Raw genomic sequence first — 23469 nt, 5'->3', positions numbered from 1 at the left:
AAAAAAAAAAAAAAAAAAAAAAAAAAAAAAAGAAAACTAAAAATTATACAAGAAATATGAAATCAGAGCATTTTAGAGTTACTGAGCTGTGCACCATACTTGCCTGGGAAGGCATACAAGAATACGTTTATAATGATGACTGAATAATCTATACAAAAATAAGTTATAATCAGTATGAGTTTTGTAAGGCATTATAGAAAAACTCTTCAAAAAGCTTCGCATTTTTTAAAGTCATGTATAAAGGATGAGCAATATCAGTGGTTCACAGAATTTACTTGGTTTTGCAGTAAAATGAAATTCTAACCTCAAAAGTCAAGGCAAAAATCCTCCTCAAATATTTTGGTAAACCCTCATAATTCTTAACATTTCAAATATCTGAGTATTTTGGAGGTTAATGTGTGTTATTCAAAGGTCAAAAGTTGTCCTACAGCTGTGCCCATTTATGCACACATCCAATGCTGTGACTCTTGGAGCGACTCTGGTGTGACAGAACAAAGTCAGGATGCAGAATCACATGCCTGTCACTGTCTTACCACAGTGAAGCACCTTGCATTATAATTAGTATTATGAGATTGTAGGAATTACCTAACATAACAGTTGCATAATAATCTAGTTGCACCCCATCATATCTCATTTTTGGGAAAGACAGACTGGGATTTCCCAAGTTAAGTGCAGAGATCAGCAATCGTGTATCCCTGAAGAACCCGTGAGTGTGCTTGAGTGTGCGCTGGTATCTGTTGAGGGGACAGGGGGATGTCGCAATCTCCACCTCGGAAACTAGACATCTCCCCCCATCACCATGTTACTCCTATCTTTCAGCTACTGGGGTTTTGGTACAGCCAACAATGCAATACTCCACTAAGGGGCTTGCCTCCTCTCAGCTGGATAAGCAATCCAGGGACCTCTGAGCTACTGTAATCTAACACCAGGTGCACTTGAGGCTTCTGGAAGGTAAGGAAGAGAAGCCTCGTTCTGTTCTGGTCTGCTTTCCTTCACCAGGCCTCCCTCCTAGTAACTGACAGGAATCAAGGGTTTGCAATTTTATTCAGAATTTAAACTAACCCAGATTCTAGATCACAAAACAGCTTATATCTCAGGGTACAGAAGAAAAGATTATCCCGATATACAGGGGATTTTTTCCCCCTTAAAACTACTTTATGGGGCTGGCACTGTGGCGTGGCAGGTAAGGCCGCTGCCTGCAGTGCCGACATCTCCTATGGGTACCGGTTTGAGTCCTGGCTACTCCACTTCCGATCCCGCTCTCTGCAATGGGCTGGGAAAGCAGTGAAAGATGGCCCAAGACCTTGGGCCCCTGCACCCACGTGGGAGACTCAGAAGAAGCTCCTGGCTCCTGGCTTCAGATTGGCACAGCTCAGGCTGTTGTAGCCAACTGGGGAATGAACCAGTGGATGGAAGACACACGCCCTGCCAACTCTGTAACTCTGACTTTCAAATAAATAAATAAATCTTTAAAAAAAACTATCTTAAAGGAATCAGTTGTTAGAAAACTTTGCAACTAATAATCTTTTTTTATTCTTTTTCTTATTTTTTTATTTAGTAAATATAAATTTCCAAAGTACAGTTTATGGATTACAATGGCTCCCCCCCCCAATAATTTCCCTCCCACTCACACCCCTCCCATCTCCCGCTACCTCTCCCATTCCATTCACATCAAGATTCATTTTCAATTATCTTTATATACAGAAGATCGATTTAGTATGTATTAAGTAAAGATTTCATCAGTTTGCACCCACACAGAAACACAAAGTGTAAAATACTGTTTCAGTACTAGTTATAGCATTACTTCACATTAGACAACACATTAAGGACAGATCCCACATGAGAAGTAAGTACACAGTGACTCCTGTTGTTGACTTAACAATTTGACACTCTTGTGTATGGCGTCAGTAATCTCCCTAGGCTCTAGTCATGAGTTGCCAAGGCTATGGAAGCCTTTTGAGTTCGCTGACTTCGATCTTATTCCGATAGGGTCATAGTCAAAGTGGAAGTTCTCTCCTCCCTTCAGAGAAAGGTACCTCCTTCTTTGGTGGCCCTGTTCTTTCCACTGGGATCTCACTTGCAGAGATCTTTCATTTAGGTCGTCTTCTTTTTTTTTTTTTTTTTTTTTTTTTTTTTTTTTTCCAGAGTGTCTTGGCTTTCCATGCCTAAAATACTCTCATGGGCTCTTCGGCCAGATCCGAATGCCTTAAGGGCTGATTCTGAGGCAGAGTGCTATTTAGGACATCTGCCATTCTATGAGTCTCCTGTGTATCCTGCTTCTGATGATGGATCGTTCTCTCCCTTTTTTATTCTATCAGTTAGTATTTGCAGACACTAGTCTTGTTAATGTGATCCCTTTGACTCTTAGACCTATCAGTGTGATCAATTGTGAACTGAAATTGATCATTTGGACTAGTGAGATGGCATTGATACATGCCACCTTGATGGGACTGTATTGGAATCCCCAGGCACGTTTCTAACTCTACCATTTGGGGCAAGTCCGATTGAGCATATCTCAAATTGTACATCTCCTCCCTCTCTTATTCCCACTCTTATATTTAACAGGGATCACTTTCAGTTAAAATTTAAACACCTAAGAATAATTGTGTGTTAATCACAGAGTTCAACCAATAGTACTAACAAAGCAAAAAAAAAAAAATACTAAAAGGGATAAAGTATTACATCAACAATCAGGACAAGAGCTGATCAAGTCACTGTTTCTCATAGTGTCCGTTTCACTCCAACAGGTTTCCCCTTTGGTGCTCAGTTAGTTGTTGCCGATCAGGGAGAACATATATTTGTCCCTTTGGGATTGGCTTAATTCACTCAGCATAATGTTTTCCAGATTCCTCCATCTTGTTGCAAATGACTGGATTTCATTGTTTTTGACTGCTGTATAGTATTCCATAGAGTACATGGTCCATAATTTCTTTATCCAGTCTACTGTTGATGGGCATTTAGGTTGATTCCAGGTCTTAGCTATCATGAATTGAGGTGCAATAAACATGAATGTGCAGATAGCTCTTGTATTTGCCAATTTCATTTCCTTTGGGTAAATTCCAAGGAGTGGTATGGCTGGGTTGAATGTTAGGGTTATATTCAGGTTTCTGAGGAATCTCCAGACTGACTTCCATAGTGGATTAACCAGTTTGCATTCCCACCAACAGTGGGTTAGTGTCCCTTTTTCCCCACATCCTCGCCAGCATCTGTTGTTGGTAGATTTCTGAATGTGAGCCATTCTAACCCGGGTGAGGTGAAACCTCATTGTGGTTTTGATTTGCATTTCCCTGATTGCTAGTGACCTTGAACATTTTTTCATGTGCCTGTTGGCCATTTGGATTTCCTCTTTTGAAAAATGTCTATTGAGGTCCTTGGCCCATCTCTTCAGTGGGTTGTTTGTTTTGATGTTGTGGAGTTTCTTGATTTCTTTGTAGATTCTGGTTATCAACCCTTTATCTGTTGCATAGTTTGCAAATATGTTTTCCCATTCTGTTGGTTGTCTCTTCACTCTCCTGACTGTTTCTTTTGCAGTACAGAAACTTCTCAATTTGATGCAATCCCAAATGTTAATTTTGGCTTTGACTGCCTGTGCCTCTGGGGTCTTTTCCAAGAAGTCTCTGCCAGTACTTATATCTTGCAGGGTTTCTCCAATGTTCTCTAATGATATGATGGTGTCAGGTCATAGATTTATATCTTTAATTCATGTTGAGTGAATTTTTGTGTAAGGTGAAAGGTAGGGGTCTTGCTTCATGATTCTGCACATGATAATCCAATTTTCCCAGCACCGTTTATTGAATAGACTGTCCTTACTCCAGGGATTGGTTTTAGATCCTTGCTCAAATATAAGTTGGCTGTAGATGCTTGGATTGATTTCTGGTGTTTCTATTCTGTTACATTGGTCTATCCATCTGTTTCTGTACCAGTACCATGCTGTTTTGATTACAACTGCCCTGTAGTATGTCCTGAAATCTGGTATTGTGATGCCTCCTGCTTTGTTTTTGTTGTACAAGATTGCTTTAGCTATTCGAGGTCTCCTGTGTCTCCATATGAATTTCAGCATCATTTTTTTCCAGATCTGAGAAGAATGTCTTTTGTATTTTGATTGGTATTGCATTGAATCTGTAAATTGCTTTTGGGAGAATGAACATTTTGATGATATTGATTCTTCCAATCCATGAGCATGGAAGATTTTTCCATTTTTTGGTATCCAGAATTTCTTTCTTTAAGGTTTTGTAATTTTCATCGTAGAGATCCTTAACATCCTTGGTTAAGTTTATTCCAAGGTATTTGATTGTTTTTGTAGCTATTGTGAACAGGATTGATCTTAGAAGTTCTTCCTCAGCCGTGGCATTGCCTGTGTATGTATCATCTGCCTCTTTGCAGATGATATGATTCTTTATTTAGGGGATCCAAAGAACTCTACTAAGAGACTACTGGAACTCATAGAAGAGTTTGGCAAAGTAGCAGGATATAAAATCAATGCACAAAAATCAACAGCCTTTGTATACACAGGCAACTAATAATCTTAAAAGACAAATTTTTAATAAACTTTTTGTAATATTTATAACACCTGTAATACCTACAAAAGTGCTATTTTTATTTCTTTAAAAAATCAGGATGGGCTTAGTGTCAAGATTTTACCTCAGAAAAAAGTACCACTTTATCAAGCAATTGCCTAAAATTAAAAGCATGTGATTCTGAGGAAGAACGGCATTTTCTATTCTGCCACTGCACTTGGAATATTTGCTTTGTGGCCTGGAAAAACAAGTGACACTATTGTACCCACCATATGGGCAGTTGGCTCTTCATGGAGACCAGCATATGACTGATGTGGCTCTAGGAACGGATGTCCTGGGCAGCCATCAGCCCGCATGCATAGCAACATCTCCTTCCTACACTTACGCCCAAATTAAAGTTCATTTTTGTTGGAAACTAGAATATCATAATGCCATCCAAACCACCTTTTCATGAATAGTAACTAAATGCCTCAATTCTTAGTCCACATGAAACAAAATACTTTTTGTGGCCTTTCTATTCTGAGGTATTTCAAAACTGTATCTGTTGTTAGAATCATGTATAACACTCAAATAGAGCTGCACACTGTACTTAGGATATTTCAGTCTTGCCCTTTACACAGCCTGGTTGTTCCCAAATTTGGCTGCTCAAAGGAATGACCTAGGGATTTGTTTGGAGAAAAGCAGATTCTAAAGCCCCACTAAGTTCTATCCTGGAATCCCTCATAGTGGACCCAAGGACATGTATTTGATAAAGCTCTCCATGCTCTGCCAGATGATCATCAGGCTTGAGAGCAGCTGTCCTGGCCAGCCTTTCCTAAAGGAATTATTTCCTCCACAGCATTACTTCTGAGTTCAGTGCTGTTTTTCTCTCTCTTCTAGATTAGTTTTTTTTCCTGCATTTATATATATATTTTTTTCTTGTATAAAATACCTTAAATACTTTGGCAAGGAGGATGGAGTTATATACTACTAAACATATAGATGGTATTATTTTCAGTATTTTTATAAAATGAAAATATATTTTAGCAACAGCACTGCCATGACAGTTTCCCTATTGTAAGAAATGAGTCAAAGTTACAAAACTACTGAACATATACACTCATTCTATAACATCCAATTAAAAAGGTAATATTGTTTATTTCCTGGAAATTGGATACTATATTCGCTTATTATTCATAATCCACCCTATGATATAGGATAATTCAATTCAATACGGTTCAACAAACTTTTAGAGTTCAATCTTAAGTTTTAGGATACAGAGTTAAGTTCTAGATTCTGCCTTCCTACAGTGAATTCACAAGCCAGTAAGGAAGTCAAGGGTGTGCGTGTGTGTGTGTTAGAAAAAGTGAAGTAAGTAGAGGATGTTGAAAAAACACCTGGAAAGCAGCAACTGGGTCAGGCATGATGAAAAGAAAGGTTTCCTAGAAGTGACACCAGGTTGGGTTTTGAAGGATAAATTCTGCCTGCTAGCTTGTCAATAGGGAGCAGGAGGAGAGTAGAGGGCACCCACGGGGAAAGAAGTACCTTATATAAAGGTGTGGATGGGTGACACTGCATGTCACATGTGTGTTTAGGAAACAGTATTTTGAGATTGCTGTTACAGGAGGTTAGCATCTCTTAGTGAAGAGGAATGACAAGAAAAGAGGCTTCCAAGCTAGACCTGTACCAGTTCATAGAAGGCCTTGGATGGCAACTAGAGTCCTTGAACTTTAACCTTTAGAGGACAAGGGATTCATGCAAGTTGTTAAAGTAGGGAAACCTGAACAAACAGGAATTTTGAGACGGAAACCTTCAGGTAGTACTATCTGAGTTGGATTGGGGTGTGTATGGATAAGGTTAGGCTAAAGGCAAAGGGTACAATAAAGAGACTGCTGTATTAGCCCCCTGGGCCTGCAGCCTCTGAACAGCCACTGTTAAGGCCCCTTGGTTTTGGAGGCTGAGGTCCAAAGGTGCCTCCTCTGTCACTCTCACACGCTGGGCCAGGCACCGCCTCCAGGTGCACACAGGGAGCTCCGGTCCTGCCCTCCGAGGCGGCCCTGGGGGCTGACACAGGACTGGTCAGCTGTGCATCCACAGCCTTTAGCAAGAGATGAACCGTGGCCCCTGAGATTGAAGTGGGCGTCACGAGGCCCCTTCCCCTTGTTTCCTTCCAGGAGGGGCCCGGAGAGCAGAGGAAGGGAGCATCTTCAGAAAGTCCTCTGTGCCTCAGGGGTGTGTATATCTGAGCAGGGCGTGCACTTTGTGGCTTCTTCCATTCGAGGCTGCCTGACTGGGCAAGAGGGAGATTCTAACCCAGACACAAAGTTAGTTTCAAATACTAGTTAATGAGTCTATTTTTCGGGCTGGCGCCACGGCTCACTAGGCTAATCCTCTGTCTCTGGCGCTGGCACCCCAGGTTCTAGTCCTGCTTGGGGTGCCAGATTCTGTCTCAGTTGCTCCTCTTCCAGGCCAGCTCTCTGCTGTGGCCAGGGAGTGCAGTGGAGGATGGCCCAAGTGCTTGGGCCCTGCACCCCATGGGAGACCAGGAGAAGCACCTGGCTCGCTCCTGGCTTCAGATCGGCACTGGCCGTAGCAGCCATTAGGGGAGTGAACCAATGGAAGGAAGACCTTTCTCTTTGTCTCTCTCTCTCACTTCTAACTCTGCCTGTCAAAAAAAAGAGTCTATTTTTCTTCCTTTTTTTTTTGTGTGTGTGTGTGTGTGTGTGAGAAGCTGGTAATCTAGGACCTATGTGTGAACAACTTTCTGTGACTGTTTCTTTTGTACTTGGTTGACTTGGGTTGGTATGAGACCGTCTATTTAAGTTCCTCGAACACTCTGCATGCCCAATGTGTGTGAATGACTGAGGCTCTGTAACTTAAGGGACATTTGTGTTTGTGTGAGTAGAGGTATTTGATGGGGTCAGAGAAGCCAACAAAAAAAGAGGGAGAGAGAGAGACTGCTTGTATTAGGGAAGTGACAGTGAGAGTGGCAGGAGAGGGTAACTGGTGAGATACTCAGAGAGCAGAGCGTTGAGTGGACTTAGTCGTTGACTAGAGAGGAGTTGAAGGTGTCAGGTCACCCAAACTTCTGGCTTGGAAAACTGGGAAGACAGTAGGACCTCCAACCAAGACAGGGAAACTAGGCTCGAGGACAATGATAATGAGCTCATTTTAGAGATGTATGCTAAAAAAGTTATAGGAAATGTATCAGTGAAGTTAACAATACCTATATTTGAAGAAAGCAATGGAAAGAAACTTATCTACAAACATTATATGCTTCTAAAATGAATGAATCGATTAATTAACATATAACATGTTGGTCATTTATCTATATTTTTCTTGAACCCAACCAAACAGTAATCATATTTTTGTACTAATCAAGACAGTCCTTCAAAGTTATCTTTGAAGCCATATATGTATGTTTTTTGAGAGAATAAAAATATTTTCTAAAAATATGGTCCAAGTTTACATCTGAAATATTACATACTGGTCACAACACCCTCCATTGTTTTTTAATAGACCACTAAAATCTATGTGACCAAAATAGCAGTTGACTTAAAAAATAACTCCAGCTTTCTTACACACATATTTATAAAGCTTTTCACAGTGTAATATTTATCTCCCTGCTTAAGTTTCACAAATATATTTATACATTATAAAGTTAGTTGATTTACCCCAAAGATGTTCCTTACTTTGAAAGGGAGAGAAGCAGCACAGGATATTGAGTACTTGGAAAAGAACTGAATATTAAATGATGTATTTAACAGCAGAGAACACTACCACAAAGAACTGACTGCCTCCCCTTCTCCTTATTGGAAGAGGATCCTTGCAGGCTCTGCCCCTCTGTGGGGTGGCTGCCTGCAGGCCTGGGTGCTGTTCCAGGCTGTGGTCTTCTATTGCCCTAGGCTTTTGCTCAAAATGAGCTCCCTCCTCCAGTCCTACGAGCTGTACCCTGTCTTACACTGTTACCTTCACTCTGATATTTTTATCTTCAAAAACATCTTGCATCTGGTCTAATGCATCACTAAATATTTCTTCTCATTAAAAAAATCACTGTTAATAAACAAGCATACTTGTTAAACTTTTTGATCTCCAAATAGAAACACTTTCAATTGTTTCATTGGCTAAAAGCATCCACTAGCATCACTCATTTAAGTTCTTAAAAAAAAATGTCTTTACGGGTGCTGGTGCTGTGGCATAGTGGGTTAATGCCCTGGCCTGAAGTGCTGGCATCCCATATGGGCACTGGTTCTAGTCCTGGCTGCCCCTCTTTCAATCCAGCTCTCTGCTATGGTCTGGGAAAGCAGCGGAGGATGGCCCAAGTGCTTGGGCCCCGGCATCCGCATGGGAGACCTGGAAGAAGCTCCTGGCTCCTGCTTTGGATCGGCGCAGCTCTGGTCGTTGCAGCCAATTGGGGAGTGAACCATTGGATGGAAGGCCTCTCCTCTCTCTGTGTAACTCTGACTTTCAAATAAATAAATAAATCTTTAAAAAAAATGTCTTTAGGAGTGAACATTTAGCCTGGCAGTTAGGACAGTGGTTAGAACACTTAGTCCCATACTGGAGTACCTCGCTTCAATACTTGCCTCTGGATCCTGATGACAGATTCCTGCTAATGCAGAACAGTGGGAAGGCAGTAATGGTGGCTTGGTTGGGCTCCTGTTAACATACAGAAGACCTGGATTGTGTTCCCAGCTCTTGGCTTTGGCCTTGGCACAGCCCTGGCCATTGTGGGCATTTGGGGAAGCAGCCACTGAATAGGAGCTCTCTTTTGATCTCTCTGCCTGTAAAAAAGTTTGAGAATTATATCAAAGAGGGAGCCTCCATGACATGGAGCTTAACCTTTGTGGTGGGTGCTGTCTGTGCCCTGCCCAGATACCATTTGCCAACCGATGTGCCCACTTCCCAACTCTGTGTTAAATATGAGCTGTATTCACACATGGATCAGGCATGTAGGTTTACTACATTTCACAACCAATTTAGTCCTTCTGGTTTCTGTGTGCTTTATTAAGTATTCCTATCACTGAATACTTCTGTCTTTTCTATCCATTAGCATTCTTGTAATCATAGCCAAAAAAAGAACAAAATCTACAGCAAAAAAAAAAACATAATAATTTTAAAAAGTAGTAACAGTAACATTTATTAAGTACTACTTTGTGCCAAGCATTTTCTATGCATTCTCATTTAATAGTATTTACATAGGTGGAATTTCCCCCCCATTCTTCTGATGGGAAAACTCAAGTTTAGAGCAGTTCAATAACATGCCTGAGGGAACAGTGGGCGGTTTTGCTGGGACTCCCCACTTTGCAGTCTGATGGAGAACTTACATTCCAGCACAAGCTGTGGCACCACTTAAGAAGTCATGGGGGAGTAGTGGAGGTGGGTACTTGCAGAATCATACAACAAATGGGTGTTTGTGGTCAGGTTACTAACTCATGCCCAAAGCCAGTTAACTCACAAATTGAACAATTCTTTAGGTGCATAGCTGTGGTTCTCAGAATATGGTTATTGGACTCTTGAGGATCCTCGGGACCCTGTTGGAGGTGTATGAGGTCAAAACCATTTTTACGATAATATGTAAGGACAAAAGTTATTTTCACAGTAACACAAAGGCATTTGTTTCCTTACTAGTGTGCTCCCTATGGAATTTTCCAACAACTACTTGACATGGGCTATCATAACAGATTGCATGCAGACGCAGATTTGGGAATGTAGCTATATTCTACTAAGTCTGAGATTAAAGAGATTTGCAAAATAACAAAGCAATATCATTCTCCTAAGTTAGTTTTTTGGAAATTGCAATTTTTCATAAAATATTTTTGTTAGTGTATAAGGTTGAATGTTTCTATTTTAAATGAATTAGACCTTAAAACATTTTTTAGTTTTAATTTCTGACACAGTAAATATTGATGGATATAACTCACACCAGCCAAAGCTTTTGGGGTCCTCGATAACTTTAAAAAATGTAAAAGGGTCCTGGGACCAAAGCGATTGTGAATGTCTGCCAATAGCAACAGAAGTCCTTTGTGCTGCGGCACTGAACATGCAGGTGAGAGCGGGAATGAGCTCTTAACTGAGCACTGCAGTGCCGAGTCTGGCTAAGGGTTACTACGCTGTTGCTAAATCTTGACACTGCTCCCTCACGGGACTCCACCCACAGAAGGCTGAATAGTGTATACAGAAAAGACCCCGGCCGCCAGGCACACTTGGACAGACAGAGATTTCCATAACGCTCATGGGGATTAACATCAAACTCCCACGGCACATGTCTCTCTATATGTGACTTTTCAGCTCGGACAGACACTCATTTTAATTCTCAACAAGTGTTTCTACACAACAAACTATGTCATTGCTCTGCAACACCATGTCTTTTTTTCACCAAAAAAACCTTTAGCAAAAATTGGTAAAGGTTTATTTAAGGGACAGAAAGGGGCCTCTGTGGACGGAGTATACTTTTCTCTGTCCACGTTCACTCCTTTCCTCCTGTACTGAACCTCCAGCCTCCTCCCCTGAATCTTCAGTCTTAATTCTTTTTAAGAATTTCAGTAAATAACATAAAATTCAGAGGACAAAAGAGGTAGCTTAATACTGAGAGAGCCACCATGATTGAAATCTTCGATTCAAGATGGGTTTTTTAGTGTGAGGTTGATTAGAACAAGCTGACAGCAAGCTATTAAAACTGTAATGAAACAGACCTACCACGTGATCCACAACTTCATTTCTGGGTATGTAGTCACAGGATGTGAAATCAGCATATTGGAGAGAGATCTGCACTTTCATGTTCATGGCTGCATTATTCACGATAGCCAAGATGTGGAATCGACCTAGGTGTCATCAATGGAAGAATGGATAAAGAAAATATGGTGCATACACACAATGAAATACTACACTTGTGGTCATATGAATGAGCCTCAAGGACAATACGCTAGGTGAAATGAGCAAGGCACATAAAGGAAAACATGACCCATCTCATTCATATGTGGATCCTAGAATGCCAAACTCACAGACGTGGAGAACAGAATGGTGGTCAACAGGGGAGATGTTGTTTAAAGCATACAGAATTTCAGTTAGATGGGAAAAGTACATTTTTGAGACTCATTGCACAGAATGACAAGCATAGCTAATCAATAATGTAAATTTCAAAAATTGCTATGAATGAATTTTCTGTTTTAACTAATTATAGAACTAGAGAAATTGTATTGTCATGTACAATGTGATGTTTTGAATACATCATTTAAATCAGGCTAATGAACATATCTATTGCCTCATATAGCTATCATACTAGAGTACATTTTCAAGTGTTCTCATGACAAAAAAACAAGTATGTGAAGTGATGGATGTTGTGTTAATCAGCTGAATTTAATTATTCTACATTGTGTATATATTTGTATCATAGCATCACATAGATACAATTATACTTTGGCAATTAAAAGTTAAAACCCTAATAACATTTGACATGAAACACACTATATATGACTAATTTAGGAATGAGAAATTAGGTACTAGCCTCATTGTATCCAGGTAAGTGAAGAGCCCTCTAAGAACTAATGTACTTATGTTCATATCCCAGACACTTACCTGGAACCAACTGCAGTGCCGGGTGAGGAGGTTTTGGCCGGGGACAGCACTTCCTGCATCTGAGACTCACCATGGGCCTGAGTAGGCGATTCCTTCACAGCTGCATAGAGACTGATAAAGATGTGCTCTGAGACAGGAGGAGGAGCAAGATTGGGCTACGCTGGAAGGGTTGGGTAATTTCAGGTAGCAGGCCCTGTGTGGGCCAATGAAGTGATCCGTTCGAGTGGCCATGTGTAGACCAGAATGCGTGTGTGTGTGTGTGTGTGTGTGTGTGTGTGAAGGTGAGGGTGGGTATGCAGAAAGTGGAGGTGAGGCAGATGTGAAGCCAGGAAGTGAGGCCAGTACACAAACCCCACGTGAGCTCCAGAGGCAAAACTGGGCCTGTCCTGAAAATAATCTGGAAAAGCTTGGTTTTTGGTGCCCTAAGGACCTCATCTAAACAACTCCCTTCCAAGGGTACCAAGAATCTCCCCATAGCAACGTCCCCAATGTCTGATTTAAAAATGTTCTCATAGGGGCTGGTGCTGTAGTGCAGCAGGTTAAGCTGCTGCCTGTAGTGCTGGCAGCCCATATGGGTGTCAGTTTGAGTCCTGGCTGCTCCACTACCAATCCAGCAGAAGATGGCCCAAGTCCCTGGGTCCCTGCCAGACACATGGGAGACCCACAAGAAGCTCCTGGCTTCAGTCTGGCCCAGTGCCGGTCATTGTGACCATTTGGGGAGAGAACCAGCGGATTGAATATTCTCTCTCTCCCCCTCCTTCCCTCCCTCTCTCTGTAACTCTGCCTTTCAAATAAATAAACCTGTAAAAAATGTTCTTGTAGCATCATCTATTAAGAATCTATAGCACGTAGGATATTTAATAAAGAAAAATCCTTATAAAATGCAATGAAATAGTGAACTTAAAATTTTTCATAATCTAAAACACATTTTCATTATGACATGTCCAAGTAAAATATAATCAAAATGTAATGGATAGAAATACTACTTAATCAGGTGCCAGGTTCTAAAAGTTTAGTTCTCAAGACATAAATTCTAGGTAACTAGGAAAATGACAGTTTTAAAACAGAAATAGAATATGCTTCATTTCAGAAACACTTCTTTTTGAGATTGGATTACTTTTTGAGATGTAATAATCTAGTTGTAGGTATAAAGTCAACAAATCTTATTAAAAGAGGCTAGTCTAGATTTTTGTCTGAGACTGTACATGCATGTAAATGTGTGTATAGAAATCATAACCTAAAGTCCTAGTATTCTTCAATTTTTCTGGAGAATTCTCAGAAAGCTATTACAAGGCTTTAATTTCTTATTTTAAAAAAAGTTTCACACTAAAAACAAATGTTTTGGTAAATGGAACTTTAACTCTTGGCATCAGCTGTGCAGTTTTAAGTTAATGCCAGTCTCTTTTTTTCCCTTGTTTTCAATTTATTATAAGATAAATTTATTATAAAATATTCAAAACTGTAATGAGCTGGGACAGTATTTCTCACCCTGAATATTTTAAACTTCTCAGTATGTGTGTGTGTCATTGTGCCATTGGAAACAGACCTTTTCCCTAAAAAGTAATTCAAGAGAGAAAGGCTGTATTTGAGTTTTCTTTGTTCAAGGTGTTTATTGCATCTCAGAGGGCGTACATGCACTGGGTTTTAAACCGAAATACAAAGAAAAGCCATTTTGAAATTGATTTTAGGTAATTTTTCCCCATTACAGTGTATGTTATCCCCACAGTAAATTCAGACACAACCACTTTTAAATGGTACCAGACATCTATTAAATAATTTAAAAAATAGGCAATCACCTTTTCAACCCAGTAAGCTTTTACGAAGAGCTGCCAAGCCACTAGCAACACTGATCAACAGTGACCTCATTTATGCATCAAAATCTTCAGCCAAGCCATCAGCACAGACGGTGTGACAACAAATTAAAAACGAAGGAATACAGTCTGTGCAGCAAAGGATACAATTCTCTTAATTAGTTTAAATCCTAATCACAATGGTACAACAAAACCTACTTGAGCTCAGTTGGAGGATGGCAGAACACTAGTCTAGAGAACACACACGGAGATACCAAATTAACAGACGTACGTAAAACTCACAGTGAAGTAAAAATATTTTCAGTAATCTTTTACATTACAGATATACCTTGGGGTGCCTTCAGAATTGCTCGAATAGCACATCTCTAATTGCATTTTCACGGATGTGATAGAAACGGACCCTTTGCTTTCAGTGCATTTAATCAAGAATGAATAAATGGGCCAATTTAGATGCAAAACTTGTCAAATATAATTAAAATATATATTTTAATATAGCAGTGATAAATATGGAGTTCTTTCCATATGAGTTTTCATTCTTGATAAGGTAGCTTCAAGGAGAAGTATTTATTACGGACATTAACTTTTATATTTTTTTAAAATAAAATTTCTTAACATATACAGTGCCACAAAAATAAACATTTCTCACAACAGTTGAAGTTCCTGTGATTGGAAAAAGGTACTCCACACAGAAAAAAGTTTTGTATAGTTAAGAGTGTTTTTCTTACTATCCGATATTATCACACTACGCGTGAAACAGAGATACAGAAGAGAATTTGTGGGGAGAATTTAGGGTTTGTCCAAAAGTTATATATACATTGAATCCTTCAAAAACACAGACACATCTTTCCCAATGGCTCACCACACAGCAGCTGCACCATCCATCCATGGGCGAGGTCCAGAGAAGCACTAGAGGCATCGGAAACATCCATTCATTGTTTACATCATACAACACACAAAGAACCCAAATACACTACAATTCTGAGAGTAGGGATAACAGCTAAGGTAGTACACATTCCTAATGTTCACTTTCACAGCTGTGCTACACATTTTGGAAGAGAAGTTATGAGTAAGCATTGGGTTTGGTACTGGCGGCTCACTTTGAAATTCTGAGCATCAATCTTACTTGAAGTCTCCGAACTCATGTTTTTGTCTTATTCAGTCACAAAAATTGCAGCTGAAAAGAAAAAGGTAGTTCAGTTAGAAAACCGATTATCACATACTCCAGGAACATTCTCCCTTCCTTGTTGTTATGCTTCACAGTCACTACATAAAGCCTTTTCATAAACATTTCTGTCTTGACAAATTTACTTGCATATATGTTTCACAATTCTTTAAAACAAAATTAAAATTTCAGCCAAGAAGTTTTTTTTAAGAAAAACCACTTTCAACATGTACTTCCATTTTAAATAAAAATTATATCAACAAAAATTTGAAATTTACTTATAAGAAATGTTAGTAGTTAGAAGTTCAGTACCAGCTAAGAGCAGCTAACCTTCAGAAGCAGGTGGTGGGGAGAAGGGGGAATGGTGGTGACTTTACTTATTTTTTGCATCTATTCAGTTATGGCATCCAGCGAGTCACTTAACAGTGAACAAACGGCAGAACAGAAGGGAAGGCAGTCTTCCCTGCTGACTCAGTGCCTTCTGTCCCGCCATTCCCCACTTTCCTTCACCACTCATGTCTGCCTTGAACTGCTATCTAGGGTTGTAAGGCTGCTTTCCGCTTCCTAAAAGACTCTCTGTCTGCCTCTCTGGACTGTGCAACCAAGGGCAGGGATGGCCTCAAGCATCTGTCTCCAGTATGTTTCAAAGTCCCTGGCATATGATGAGGGCAGTGGTTACGAAACAAGAAGTAGGTTAAACACTGCTTGACACAGTTTTCTGGGTTGTTCTTGAAACTTTAATAAAAAAATTTATTTATGTAAAGGGAACAAATTTTTTGTATTCCATATATACAGTTTAAGAATATAAATCATTAGCGCTCATTGTCTTAGTTATGCCTACAACAGTCTATCCAAAGTGGAATAAAAATGTTGGGCAAGAGAAATTACTTGCCTGAGATGTCAAGGCCTTAAAATGATATATTATTAATCTTATTTGATAAAAAATCATAAAGCAGAAATCCACAAAAATCTTAGTAGGCATTAGAGCCAGTTTTTTTCTTTGTTTTTGTTTGTTATAGACATAGGCAGAGGTATATAATAAAAGCAACCACTGGACAGTGGTCTAAAAACCTCCACACTCTTGACTGTTCTTCCCTTCAGTACCTTAGGCAAATTACTACATGCCTAAGGATCATTTATTTTAGCAGTGAAATGGAGATAAAATATATGCGGCTAGTTTATCTCAAAGGGCTTGCTTTTCTGCTGAGAAGACCAATGGAGTCAGTGATTGAGAAGTAGATATGAAAAACATTGTGCAAATGCAAAGAAGTGTTACTGCTGTTCATGGCTTCAGCAAGCAAGTGCTGCGATTAACAGTAAAACTTCTTCCTACATCACTTTCCTTCCGTAAGTTCACCATCGATCATTTCATATATTATATTAGCATCTTAAAACTAGAATGTTAGAAATTCAAAATTTGGCTTGAATGTAGAAATACAAAGGACCATAACCTAAGCTTTATGAGGCAAAAATAACAAGATAAACAAATATTACTTAGCCAAATATATTCTTGGATAACTCCCAAATGCAACAAGGTTACCTTTCTATAATAAAGTGTAATAAAGTGGCAATACTGAAATTTACCAAGAAGTTTGGGCAACTTTCTGCTTTACCAGCATTGTCGTTATGCTTTCCAGAATAAGGACAATTTCGAGATTTCTCTCCCTCCTAGTTTTAGAAACTAAGTAAGATACCTAGAATATTGGTAATAACTTGTAATATTGATTTTAAACATATAAACCTTTATGATTATACACATCTATTCAAAACATAGAAATACCAAATATGCTATCTGAAATAGCTAAGCATTGTATAGCTGATTATCACAAGCCCACAGGAAAAGCTCAATACCTTAAATTGTTTACAAGAAATCCTTGATGTTAAGATCCGCTAATGGGTCCTTTGCTGGAGGTTTCTTGGGACTCTGAGTGGCAGGTGTAGGGCTTGGAGAAAGCTAATGGGGAAAGAGCCAGCCCCAAAGAGCAGAAACAGAGAGCAAACAGAGATAGATAAGCACAAAGCGGAACACATACCACAGAGCACACCCACAAAGAAGATGATTAGACCACCAAAGGTTAAAAAAATCTATTTTTGTTCTACTTAGTCACAGTGTTGTGTTTAATTTCGGGTTGGTAAAATACTCTTCAAATAACATTGGGCTTTCTTAAAGTTCTTTGACATCAAACTTAGTATAACTTGGGGACTCTGGTAGAACAATATGGACGTGAGTTAGGGAAGATATGAAAACTAGTCACACAGAGATACTACAAATATACAGTAAAACAAACTAAGAGGAATCAGCTTCTCTACACAAAAGCATTTCTACTTTGCGTTATTAGTACCACTAAACTACTCAAGGAATTTTAATGACTTTTCTTACAGTGAGAGCGAGTTTGAATGAAAAATGAAAAGGAAACAGTTGGTAGAAAGCCACTTAAGAAATTACTTAACATTACTAGCTAAATATACTAGGATTGCCTGTAAATTATTTTCAGTGAAAACCAGCCAAATTTGGGGGCAACTCTTTCAGACGACCACCGAGCTTCTCAGTCACCAGCGTCGTGAAGTTCCAAAGCCACGACCTGCAGGCAAACTGCTAAGAAGGAAGCACACTGAACTTGCAGCAAAGCGAACACAATGAATGAACTTACCTTGCTTCTCGTTAACCAGTACCTAAATCATTTCACTTTGTGACCGAAATAACTTCTGGGAGCAGGCTTTTACAGACGTGTTAGGGCGAAGGTCTTAAAAATCCTCATGTAATCTGTCTAGAATGAGTTCCCTTCTGTCTTTTTCAGTGTAATTCACCTGCTAGGCTGGTAACACAATGGAAATCTCAGAAATTTGGGATTTAGAAATGTGGGGCAAGGGTATGCTTTTTTTTTTTTTTTTTTTTTTTGACAGGCAGAGTGGACAGTGAGAGAGAGACAGAGAGAAAGGTCTTCCTTTTGCCGTTGGTTCACCATCCAATGGCTGCCGCTGCCGGCGCGCTGCGGCCGGCACACCGCGCTGATCCGATGGCAGGAGCCAGGTGCTTCTCCTGGTCTCCCACGTGGGTGCAGGGCCCAAGCACTTGGGCCATAGCAGAGAGCTGGCCTGGAAGAGGGGCAACCAGGACAGAATCCGGTGCCCTGACTGGGACTACAATCTGGGGTGCTGGCGCTATAAGGCAGAGGATTAGCCTAGTGAGCCGAGGCGCTGGCCAAGGGTATGCATTTTTAGTGACTCAGTAAACAAACTCCAGAAATGAGGATTTTGAGATTTTTTTTCTATGTCTGGAAACTGCTGATTATATCATTTATTAATTAAATTTTAAAAACTGGCATAATGTTTCATAGAAATTTCAGGAAAAATAAATGTAAGGGCTGCTTATCAGAAAAGAAGCTACAGGAGTGTTAACTAGGTGACAGGACAGTATTACGATACCAGCCAATTGAAGATCAGTGGAATAGTCCAGGCATCAGTGATAAAAAATGTTTTCATCTTCTGAAGCTACTTACTCACGTTTATTGTATTCTCTAGTATAATTATGTCTCTCCTCTGGTATAGAATACATAATCTAAAAACTGTATAAGTATGACATAGCATTTCCTGACTTCTATAAATTCAATAATTGATGGAAGCAATGTTTTCATCATAACATCTATTTTTCATTTTAATTCTTTTTTTTTTTTTTTTGACAGGCAGAGTTAGACAGTGAGAGAGAGAGACAGAGAGAAAGGTCTTCCTTTTCCGTTGGTTCACCCCTTAAATGGCCGCTACAGCCAGCGTGCTGCGGCCGGCGCACTGCGCCGATCTGAAACCAGGAGCCAGGTGCTTCGTCCTGGTCTCCCATGGGGTGCAGGACCCAAGCACTTGGGCCATCCTCCACTGCATTCCCAGGCCACAGCAGAGAGCTGGCCTGGAAGAGGGGCAACCGGGACAGAATCCGGCACCCCAACCGGGACTAGAACCGGGGTGTTGGCGCCACAGGCAGAGGATTAGTCAAGTGAGCCGTGGCGCCGGCCATTTTAATTCTTTAAGTATATTGATGCTAAGCTGGTATTATGCAAGAAAAACAATTTTCTTATATAATAAAATTGTAGTTTTTTTCTAAATCTCTCAACACATCAAATACAATAAGGTAATAAAAAATTTCAATATTGAGTTCATAAAAATAGAAACACCCTTCCTTAATCATAAATCTATTCAAATATTAAGCAGTCATGCTAAATGACCCTTTAAGAATTTAAATATATCTCAAAGAAACTTAACCCTAACCATTACACCCAAAACCTTCCTAACTCCCCTTAAAACAACTCTGGGCAGGGCTCCTTGTTTTTCACACACACTAGACAATTTCTCCTGAAGCCTGTGTTGGTTGTAGCCATGAAGGCCAGGGCTTCTCTCATTCTAAACTCCTCTCTTCAACACCCTTCATTCTTTCTCCTGGTCACCATGGCTTTTGAGGGGGCTAGAGTGAAGAATCTGAAAGCAAATTTCGGGAACAGGTGGAGGATGGGGTTGGAGATGGACCAAGGAAGCAAAAGAGATTAAGATGTACTCAGAAAGTTCACAGTAGCTCTCCTGTGGATACGGTGATATAAACACTCATTTGGTGAGTAGAAAATACAGGAGTGAATCCATTACTGATATCCTTAGACTGTATTTAAGCTATTTTATAGTTTGCTGAGCATGCTGCTCCTAAGATTATAATTTGGTTCTCCGACTCCATCCAAGCCCATTTCTCATGGTAGAAACCTTTTTGCTTCTACATATACCTCTACTCTGTCTAGGTAATTCAAAAGAGGAATCAGGAAGCATTACTCACCAGTATACCTGATAATATTAGCAGCAAAATAGTTTAACAAAGTATATATATTATACATAAAATACATTACATACATTTAGGCATCTTTGTACATGGAGGGTGGGAGTATGTTATGTCCTAAGGGATTTGGCTTAACCTAACGAGGGATTGTCCCTTTCTCCTGGATCCTAGTAGATAACCTTTGAATCCTGACAGGGTGGGCTCCTGGAATCATATCTGATGGTTTATGCTAACAAGGGGAGACTTATGAAGGCCCTCTGTGGTTTATGTTAATAAGATGACTCAGAATAGAGGCTGGCCATCCTAGAAAGACCAACCATGAGGACCATGTAGTCGGATGATTAGGTCTTTGGGTCACATGATGCTAGCCTGTTCTCCAGGGAGGGAGGGAAGTTGGAGGTCAAGTTCATCCTCATGAATAGTAACACACTCAATCCTGTATATCCAAGCCTCAATAACTCAGGACAGTGAAGCTGTGAGTGGGCAATACCACGTGTGTGCTTTTACACACTGATGCCAAGAGTGGATCCCACCCTAAGGATATGCTCCCAGCTGTCTCTTATGCTTTTCTTCCTTTAACTGGATCTGATTTGCACACTTTCACTATAATAAAACTGTAATCAGAAGTTTAACAATTTCCTGAATTTTATGAGTCATTTTAGGGAGCTGATCTGAGGGTGGTCAGGGAAAACTCTGAATTTGTCACCAGCTGATCTGAAGTGAGGGTGGCCCTGAGGACTCCCTATCATGTGGCTGGTTCCTGGAGGGAGGTGGTTCCCATGGAGACTGTTCCCCCAGACTTTGCAGTAAGGCAAACTCGTTGCAATTGATGGCCTAAGACTTGGGCTGATTTGGTAGCCTGGAGGACTGTGCCTTGAACCATTTTGGCTAATTCCAGGAATACCCACTAAAACTCTGGGTCAGAAGCACACATTTTATTAGAACACATGCCTTGGACGGCTGACTTGTCTGGTTGTTCTGAATGAAGTAGAAGAGGGGCAGGACTTGAGCACAGTTGGTTGTTTCTGTCTTTTTTTTCCCTCCACATTTCACAGGGTTGCTAACCTGTGTGCCATATTCCTTTTACTTCTGAAGCAACAACACTAAGTATTATGTTAGGTAGAAATACTTTCTAAATGGTTTGCTACAAGACAGTTTTATACACAGGAGGTAATGTCCCTGTTTGATGGACATTTAGGAAACTGACCTGTGTGCCTGGTACAGCTGCGGCTCCAAAGGGAGGCCTCATCATAGGCTGTGTGAACATGACGGGCTGCTGAGGCATCATGGGCATACCTGACCCAGCAGGAGGCTGAAAAGGAAGAGTGGTTGAGAGCAGGAGCGGAATCCACTAGGGCAACACCCTGCCATTTACAGCATTTTACATGCTTCTGGCAATTTCTGAGGACTCCAGATCCATGACAAAGTACAAAGGCAATTTTGAACCCTGGGTACTTGTAGGAGGACAATGGAGAGTCACTGAGGTGATTTATAAGCCTGGCTGGGCACGGCATCCTCACCCTAATCTGGCTTTGTTGCAGTTGATCTTTTGTAAGCATAATTCTTTTTTTTTAATTTTTATTTAATAAATATAAATTTCCAAAGTACAGTTTATGGATTACAATGGCTCCCCCCCCCCCCATAATTTCCCTCCCACCCGCAACCCTCCCAGTAGGACAATTCTTGAAGAGAGAAAAACTTATTTCCTTATGGAAGATGGCCCAAAAATGTGCTGGAGATAAAAGTGATAAATATAGTGATTAACGGTTGATTCTGATGATGAAGCTAAGACTACATTTGTTAAATATTAGTCTACAAATGACATACCAATGTACTAATGATTTGATGGTAGAATAATGTACAACTTATTTTATCATTTCAGGTATGTATACTCTTTAAAAGTCCAAAGCAGATGACTGAACTTTTTAAAATTTACTTTATTGCTTTTGGGGAAGAATTATGGTCTATAGAAGTACTTGGTAATTCCAGGTTTGGCAAAGAACTCGGGAATGTCAATTGTAATTTTCAGTCCAAGTCATCACTCACCATTCCAAATCCTGTTCCAGGCTGTCCCACAGATGTAGCACCGGCAACAGGAGGAACTGAGCTGGCTGGAGGCACTGCTCCTTGCTACACACACACACACACACACACAAGTAACAACAAAGAAAACCAAATTAGTTTTAAAATGATAGATTACAAATTTAAAATGCATACATTCCAAGTATATGTGTCTGCATAAGTAAAGAAATAATAAATTTCAGTTGTAAATAAAAATTAAAAATAATAAATGATTCTAGCACAACACAATGCTATAAACAAGGTTACTGACTTGATATTCACTGTGTGGTGTTATTTGGACTTGTTGGCTTCAGCTTACTGCTAGTATTGGGCTTCTTCTCTCTCTTCTTTTAACTCCCTCTCACTGTAAATAAGTCACACTCCTCTCGGCTGGTCTTGCCCTATCATACTCCTGCTCCCATATCAGGTTAGATGCAGGAGGATCCTGCTTTCATTTCAATTTCCATGCTTGCTTTCCACCCCACCTTCCAATTATATATGATTCCTCCCTGTGTTATACTCGCTTCTTTCTAACTTTTGACTGTTGCACATATGTACAAATTCTAAGTGTTCTCTTTAAATTGGGAAGGCACTTAAATTTAAATTCTCCATTACAGCATGTCTTAATTAAAAAAGAAAAATACTATAGTTATGTCAACTAAAATGGTGGTGCAAGGAATTCCAGAAGTCCCCCCAACTAGAAAAGCACTGAAACAACTGACAAAACCTGCCAGAATTAACTTTTTGCATGTGTATGTGGGGTGTGACTCTGGAAGTGAGCTAAAAGCTCTCAACCAATAGAAAGTACTTATTCAAAGCAGCCAGCTGAGTCTAATCAAGCGCAGCCAGTCTGGTGGTGTTTTAATTCATTCTAGTCCAATCCTCTGCTTTCCATTTTAGCTGTAGGTGGTCTTGTAGATAATATACATTCCCAGTCAGAGTACCAGAAGGAGCAGATTATATTTAATTGTCTTGTCCTGTATAGGTAGCTCCTTGGAAAGACTGGTTCAAAAGGCTTATCTTTTCCTTGCCCAATTGAGAATGTACCTAGTACAAAGCCATTACCTGCAGATGTTTGTGGAAAATATATTTAGGTAAAATGTTCCAGTTGTTGCTATCTGGGGCAGTGGGTAACATTTAGTACAAATGGTAGAGTACATGAAATATTTTGGAAGAAAGGCCAGAGAATGAGCTGTTTTGGGGATTTAGGATTTGAAAAGCCTAGAACATACCCTTGGGTAGTTAGAAGGCCATGAACAAGCCCAGGGCTGTGCACTTGCTCAGGAAAGAATTGAATATGACCCAAGCTAAATCTGAGCCTCCATGTGAGTAGTTATCTAAGGGTTAAGGCAAAGTTGTAGAGGGCCTGACTGAGTTTGAAGATGAGCTCCAACACACTATAGAGTGCTTCTGCAGACTGAGAGATGCTTTTGGTTCTAGGAGTTTAAGGAATATCTGTTCAAAAATTAGTTGATTACTGAGCTAAAGAAAGAGACTTCAATGGTCACATATTGAAGTAGGCAGGCATACAGGTTAAAATTGATTAGGTTT

The 23469-nt window shown here is 40.0% G+C and overlaps 1 protein-coding gene across 13 annotated transcripts in view; it reads right to left on the bottom strand.

Annotated features, from left to right (window-relative positions):
* Positions 1-13658: 13658 nt before the first annotated feature.
* The window catches only part of SNAP91 (synaptosome associated protein 91), a 155722-nt gene continuing 145911 nt past the window's right edge, over positions 13659-23469 (bottom strand). For 12 of the 13 annotated variants that reach the window (XM_089332955.1, XM_051855492.3, XM_051855486.3 and 9 more), the window contains 4 exons: positions 21904-21987; positions 21065-21169; positions 16899-17001; positions 13659-15059 (listed from right to left, as the gene is read on the bottom strand). In XM_089332955.1, the coding sequence (XP_089189081.1) occupies positions 16909-17001; positions 21065-21169; positions 21904-21987 (282 nt within the window). In that variant the 3' untranslated portion in view covers positions 13659-15059; positions 16899-16908. The remainder of the gene's footprint in view (positions 15060-16898; positions 17002-21064; positions 21170-21903; positions 21988-23469) is intronic. The other variant, XM_089332957.1, reaches the window with a different exon arrangement.

This window comes from Oryctolagus cuniculus, chromosome 5 (assembly GCF_051225735.1).
Source record: "Oryctolagus cuniculus isolate XC-2025 breed Fujian yellow rabbit chromosome 5, ASM5122573v1, whole genome shotgun sequence".
Lineage (NCBI taxonomy): Eukaryota > Metazoa > Chordata > Mammalia > Lagomorpha > Leporidae > Oryctolagus > Oryctolagus cuniculus.
This window is presented reverse-complemented; position numbering and strand designations above follow the sequence as displayed.